Genomic DNA, 7,107 nt, shown 5'->3' with positions numbered 1-7,107 from the left:
AATATTAAATAAAGATAATGATAAAATCTTCATGAAATAGGAAAAAAAATGGGAACAGCTGTGAACTCCAATAATCAAATGTGTGATTGGCCGTCTTAGATGCGCAAGCGTCAACCGAGGTGGAAGATCAAACGCGCTATACAGAATCTTATCTTTATATAATGTGTAATTAATTCGCTAGATGGGAACTGAAATCAAGAACCCAAAAAGGTTGGAATGGTCTTTGGAACAGGTGTTTGGTTGGCTAGAAGCACAAGTTACTGAGATTCAATTCGGGACCCATGGAAGAGCTAGTTAGACATATTTATGTATATGTAAATGTGTATAATATATATGTGTGTGCGTGTATGTGTGCGCATGCATTTGCGTAATTACTAATTAGAGTATTTAAATATTAGATCACGTCTCTATAGTCATCTTGAACTTTCATATGAATTGACATTGATGTCTTATGAAATTTGTTTTGTAAGTTATGATCACACGTAATTTCTAAACTAGATGGGGATTTTTTTTGGGGAGTAACTTTACAAAGTGAGTCAATTAGGCTAAAATATTTTCATCTCGCTGCCATCGACCGACGTCCCTGTTTCTCCGTTCCATTTGTCCACAAAGAAAAGAGGAAGAGTCGCGCGACCTCAAATTGGCCGCACCCATATAAGTGGCAGCCGATGTCAAGGTTATGGTCTAGTCTTAGGTGCCCGTGACCTCAAGTCTAAACTCGAGAGGGTGCCAGAGCCATGCTCGATCCGACCCAGTCGATCTCGAGAGAGGGCGTGTGAGATAGAGGGGGACAGCTGCGACGACGTTGGCATCGTCGACAAGGTGAGCGTGTGACTACTCCTGTTGGGTCAGCGATTATGATTGGCGTCCAGATGATGGTGGTGGCTAGAGCTAGGGTCTTTCGCTCTGACCCGTAAACAATGTCCTTTAGTAGAGACTACAGATAAGGAAAATGGAAAATGGCAAAAAAGAAAGAAAAGGAATAAAAACGAAGAACAAGAAGTTCCGATCTGGGCCTGCCCAAATAATGTTATGCTCGTGCGTTGGTCTTTCATTTTTAGAGGTAATATTAAGAGTGTGTTTATTTGTCGCTGAAAACTTTATGATAAAAGAAAGATATATTTCATGAAAATCATTGAAAAAAATGTTTAGTTTTTATTTATTAAGTAATTTAGGGAAAGTAATTTTCTTCTTATTAGTAGAGGAAAGTCAATTTTCCTCAAATCTAAGTGTGTTATTTAAAGTCAATTGAAGATGTTTTCCATAAACAGATTAGTTCTCCATGGTAGAAAACAAATTTCTGAAAATGGATCCTAAAATGCAAAGTTATACCTTTACTTTAGAAAATCTTAATCCTTCTAAATGATAGATGTGTCCCGCGCAAGCTTCTTGCCAAGAGGGAGCTTTTCACTCAAAAGGGTTGTGGACCGATTATGATATATATTGACCATTCTCCTATGTGGAATTTTAGACTGAACTATGGAGGCTGCCATAGGGCCGATGTCATCAACATATGTAGTTAGACATATTTTTAGTTAAAATTTTAAATTAATAAATTATAAATCAATCAAGATTTTCTAAGTATTCTGTATCATATCAATTCTCAAATGTATTCATACATGCAACTCAACGAGCACCATTTAATCTCTGATACAATTTTGAAGATGCCAGTTTTTTTTATCTACAATGAACCGTGGTAACTTTTCCGAGTCCGACAAGATTTTTGCCTAATCTATCTTTGTCTTTTGTACAATTCTTCGTGGGCGCTACAGAACAAGGAGGGAACCCAACAAAAAGCCTCTCATTTATTATGTCCACTGACAGAGATCTTGTCGTGATTACTTCGCGGCTTTTGGATTTGCATCCTTCTGGGGATTCCCGGCCACGTTCTACACACACACACACATGTATATATATAATGATCTTCACTTTGGACAAAGTTAATGACCCTTTGGATTTGCACGAAATTTCGCAATACTCTAAAAATCTCTCTCGTCCCCCCATTCGTTTTCCCAAAATCAACATTTGTTTACACCGTTTCACATTTGGTGAATAAAATAAAATTATTAGTACCCCTTAGCATATGTTCTTAATGGTTTCTAGATATATCAATGGCAATCAATATTTGTTCACGCCGTTTTATATGGTGAATAAAATAATGTAATTAGACCCTAGTACTATCGTCTCAAAGTTCTCTAATCATATAAATATTTTACGATATTTATATCGAGAATATTATATGATACATGGTCAAGAATCCGGCCTGTTCTTTTCAACTAACCTGTGTGCTTAAAGGTTTGGCATTGTATCTTAGACTGGTCGTCATTGTTTTTTTTTTTCTTAGCTTTCGCACTTTTTTCGGAAATGGCTGTTATGTGAGAAACCTTTAGGTTGTTATGAAACAAAATATGAACATTTACACCCAATAAAAGTGTAACAAATGTTCGTTTGGTGGGAACTAAAAGAATCTCAGTACTTAGAATAGTTTGGATCGATGGCGTCGGTATTGGTAGTGAAGACGGTGGTCGGAGGTGACAGAGCAACGGTCGACGGTAGGGATGTTGATGAATGATGGGGTTTACATCTAGTGGGTAAGGGGTGGACTGGGTGCTAGGGTTTGTGGGATTTAGGAGATGCTGAGTTTTTTTGAATGGGGATAGTTCTTCTAAGATGCGTTTTAAAAAATAGAGGATGCAATGCAAAAAGTTGGAAGGGAGGTTATCCCTTCATTTTCGACAGTGTCATTACAATTGACAGTTCTTTGCACGGTCATTCACTATCGATTTGTCAATTTTGGAGCACGCACAGGTTAATCCCATAACTTCCCAATCAGAAAACTCGTGCAATCACAATTATTAAGGAGATCCCTTTCATAAGATGAAGTGTTTAGACCTTTCGCTCTACCATGCGTTTCGTTTATAATTATCAAGTACACACCTTAAATTACAATGTTTCTAGGGTCAATAGAGACGAAGCACGCCTGCTCATTTTCTAATCCACATGAAAGGACAGTCGGGTCGAGCGAGCCCAGCACATGAATGGTCAAGGCTCATGAGCGCACCATTTCGGAATCTTTACGTACATAATCAGTGATAATATTAACTAGTGATTACTATGACCGATTACCCTATCAATTCAATAATCTCCCCAGCGATGTGCATGGAACATCATGACGCGTGGACGTAAGAGATTAGGATTGATTCCTCGCATCAACTGGCTTTTAAAATTATGCTGCGCATACATATGATGCACCGTTGAACAGTTTTAATCTTCTTTTATAATTACACAACAAGGACTGAAACTCATATGCACAAGTCAGAGAGACTAAGATATTGATGTGAACTCCCCTATTTTTTTAAGCGCTTCAAAGCTCCACAAACTTCCGAGCTGTGAACACTCACAAATTTCAAACTTCTGCAGAAAAAGATGAGATTTTATTAATGTTGTCACTTCTTCCCCCGCTGCTGCAGATCAGTGTTCTTGGCATGAAGCACAAAACCCCCCGCTGACAAGCTGTAGAAAACAATAAGGATGACAGCGATAACAACAACGCAATACCTGTTTACGTGTGAATTGCGAAGATATGGAAAGGTACTATTTGCCTTTCCACCCTACACTGAATCGCAGACCCAGTTTTCGAGAGGATTGTGGGGGGCTACTGCACAGCGATTTGATTTTTTTTTTTTTTTTTTTTTCTGAGGAAAGAAGATTAGATAATCTGAGTCTAGTAAAATGTGCCTGCAGATATTTTATGTTTTTTTTTTTTTTTTTTTTTTTATCATTTTTATTCCTTCTGTTGCCTCATACTCTTGAATAGTTTGGGGAATTGGGGATGTTACTCTAATTTTCATGAGATTTTATGTAATGAATCTTGGTCAGTGAGAGGACCCCGAGAGAGAGAGAGAGAGAGAGAGAGAGGGAGATCCGTACAGTTTAACCTCACCTCTCATCATCTTTCACAAAAATAAATGCATTAATTCAAGGAAAATAATGTCTTCTGTACTGTCAAAGATGGAAATGTCATATATTTCATCACAAAAAGAAAGAACACACAGACTCCCAGAAGCCGAAAGTCTCAATCTCTGGACTGAATCCCCCTTTCCCTAAACCTTACCCCATCAAATCTCCCTTGACTTGACACATATTCATCGGTCAGACTCAGAGGCTCAGATACTTGATTTACACGAATCAGAAATAGTACAAGGCCCTCTGATCTCCTATTTTGTTGCTCTCATCGGTGAACAATAAGCTGTTGCTGCTGCTGCTGTTACTGCTAATCAGTCTCTTGACATCCTCTAGATCATAGTCCAACACGCTGTTATCATTTCCCCCGAAGCACCCACTTAAATGGTTGGCATTGTCACAGCTCCCACTGTTGCTGTAACTAGACTCGACCCTCTGTACATTGTTGTTCCCCTCAAACCCATTAGGTATATATCCTCGAAAGTCCAACTGTTCTTGCTTGATCCCCATCTCTCTCCCATAGCTGCAATCACTCCTCTCACTACTTCCAAACACGAGCATGTTGTTGTGGTTGTTATTGTTGATGTCTTTAACCGAAGAATCATACTGGATGGGGCACAGGAAACCACCCTCTTGGGCTTGAAACAGTGATGAGGAGTCGGTTAAGAGAGTAGTGCTAGAAGGGAGCGATGATGAGAACTCAAGGTTTGTGATTGATGGCCTGTTGTTGTTGCTTGGGGGATTATAAAAAGATGCGGTGCAGTCTCTGTACAGTGAGGAGGGTAGTGATGATAATTGGGACGATGGGGTAATTGGGTAATTGTTAGGTGTTGACGACGAAAATGGAGGGATCATGAGCTTTCTCTGGGATGGTGGAATCATGCCCATGAGCTTCTTCTTGAGTTTGGTGTTCCAGTAGTTCTTGATATCATTGTCCGTCCTGCCTGGTAGCTGAGCAGCTATTATTGACCATCTGTGTGAAACAAGGGGAAAATAATGAACGTCTTTTCTTTAAACAGACAAATTTGAACTGGGTGCGTTAGATCCTAACATATATGGAATATACGGAGCAGAAAGAACGCCAAAAATGGATGATTTTCCACTCAATGCAATATTTTGTTGGAAAAAGAAACACCCACTTCTCATCTTCCTTTACTGGTTCTTGTTCTATACCCATTTCAAGCAAGAATTTAATCTTTCAAGACATGATAATAGGCTCCTCCACTCAGATGATAATACTTGAAGAAGTTCTATGTAACAAGAATGGAAGCATCACCACACAAGTCAATCAAGAAATGGAAATAAAAGTGTACCCTCAAGAAACAGTTTCCCCTGAGAGGGAGGGGGGGGAGGGAGGGATTTCTGTATATGAATGACATATATGTATGTACCTGCTTCCGATGGTGGCGAAGAGGCTGAAGATGATCCGGTCCTCCTCATCCGAGAACTCACCATGCTTGATGTTTGGCCTCAGATAGTTGAGCCATCTAAGCCTACAGCTCTTCCCACATCTCTTGAGACCTGAATGACCAAGAAAGAAACCAAAGCTCAAATCAGAATCACACATATCTTAACTCACCATCATCAGACAACACTGGACTACGTTTCAGACAGCAGATCAGAGAGAGAGAGAGAGGAAGGGGGGTAAGGCAGGGAGGGAGGGAGCGAGGTGGGTAGAACTTCAACTTGAAAATCAAATTACCAGCTTTCTGTGGGAGGGCGATCCAATTGCCACCGGTGCCATACTTCTCAATATACTCTTTGAGCTTGGAGTCCTCTTCAGGAGACCATGGCCCTTTCTTAACGTTTGCCTTGTCACAGCATGGTGCCCTTCCCATCTCTCCCTCCCTCCCTCCCTCCCCTCCCCTCTCTCTCTCTCTCTCTCTCTCTCTATGACCTCGTGGGTAATGAGCAACTTCTTCGGAGCATCAGAGAGCGAGACAGAAGGAAACTTTCTTTTTTCTGACGATTCTTCCAGTGGGTGCGCGCTTGGGGACTTTCCTTATATCAAGAAGCCGACGCATTCCACAGTAAACCTATTATTAAATTATTATGGATGGAGTGTGATAAGTCAAAAGGAAAGCAATGTTCAATGCACAGAGAGACTTTCAAACTCTTGGTTCCCCCCCCCGGGGGGGGTTGATTTAGATAAGCCAACAGAACTTTCCATATTACCGCAAGTTTTGTGTTGAAAAAACCCAAACTACGATATTTATCGGAAGGCCATCTTGCTTCTCGGTAAAGAATCCCCCAAGTCTTAGCTCAGGGGAAACATCACACGCATGATTGTTGTCATTAATTCTTTCTCAATGGTGGTGACATTTTCCAAACTGAAGACCTTTGGGAGCTGTGTTTAATTGCATGGAAGGCGCAGCAGAGGCGATGATTTTGACATTGAGTCCCGAAACGACATGAAAATGATATTTTCTTCTTGGATTTCTTTTGGCTTTTCTTGAACAACAAGACGGACACTTAGACTCGTCGTTATCGAGTTTTGAATATGACCTGCTTATCTAACAATCCATCCATTTGTAATTGGTCGCGCTACTTGTACTATTTCGTGATTATTCCTGCGATGTCTTTTTCTTTCCTTTTCCTCTCGAACAGGATTTCAAGAAACAACAATTGTGCAGAAGCATTGTTTACGAATTTACATAAAAGAAGACAAGTTATAGGCAACACACTTTCTAAAGCCAAGAACTTTGCCACGCTAGAAGCGTGTTTAATTCCATCAACGGTATAGGGGAGGCCATGATTTTTGACTATAAATTTCGTCGCAAACTATATGACAGTGATTTTTCTCCAATTATTTCCACATTCGTGCTTAAATATTGTATATATATTAAACTTATTTCCATAATTAGTATATTACTAACCTGCCACACAACTTAATATATCCACTCTGTTGACCGACCATAATATTTGTAGCATCACTCCTCACGCAAGCATGATATTGTCTACCTTGATCACCAGCTCACCTGGGCTTGCATGGTCTTAAAACTCAATACGCTAAATTAAAATTACGTGAGACTTATTTACTAACGTAACAGCTCACATTTATACAGTGTGGTACAATAGAGATTTGCAAAACCCAACGTATAGAAATTTCTTAATAGTACAACAGTGGTATCAAATTATTGTCAA

General features: G+C 39.8%; 1 protein-coding gene across 1 annotated transcript; it reads right to left on the bottom strand.

The window, feature by feature from the left end:
- Positions 1-4,000: 4,000 nt before the first annotated feature.
- Positions 4,001-5,935, bottom strand: LOC104421627 (transcription factor RAX2-like). Its single transcript, XM_039303389.1, has 3 exons — positions 5,666-5,935; positions 5,355-5,484; positions 4,001-4,936 (listed from the first exon to the last, which is right to left on the bottom strand). Exons 1-3 carry the CDS (start codon positions 5,799-5,801, stop codon positions 4,189-4,191), a joined length of 1,014 nt encoding a protein of 337 aa, XP_039159323.1. The 5' UTR covers positions 5,802-5,935; the 3' UTR covers positions 4,001-4,188.
- Between the last annotated feature and the right edge of the window lie 1,172 nt (positions 5,936-7,107).

The sequence above is a fragment of the Eucalyptus grandis genome, chromosome 10, assembly GCF_016545825.1.
Source record: "Eucalyptus grandis isolate ANBG69807.140 chromosome 10, ASM1654582v1, whole genome shotgun sequence".
NCBI classification, from domain to species: domain Eukaryota; kingdom Viridiplantae; phylum Streptophyta; class Magnoliopsida; order Myrtales; family Myrtaceae; genus Eucalyptus; species Eucalyptus grandis.
The sequence above is the reverse complement of the archived record's forward strand: the minus strand, read 5'-3'. Positions and strand labels throughout refer to the sequence as shown.

Bases quoted from the DNA above. Each gene is read 5' to 3' on its own strand.
- LOC104421627 (XM_039303389.1), bottom strand. From the start codon at position 5,801: ATGGGAAGGGCACCATGCTGTGACAAGGCAAACGTTAAGAAAGGGCCA. The intron at 5,485-5,665 runs GTAATTTGATTT...TTGGTCATTCAG, and splicing joins CGCCCTCCCACAGAAAGCTG to GTCTCAAGAGATGTGGGAAG. The intron at 4,937-5,354 runs GTACATACATAT...TGTTTCACACAG, and splicing joins TTCGCCACCATCGGAAGCAG to ATGGTCAATAATAGCTGCTC.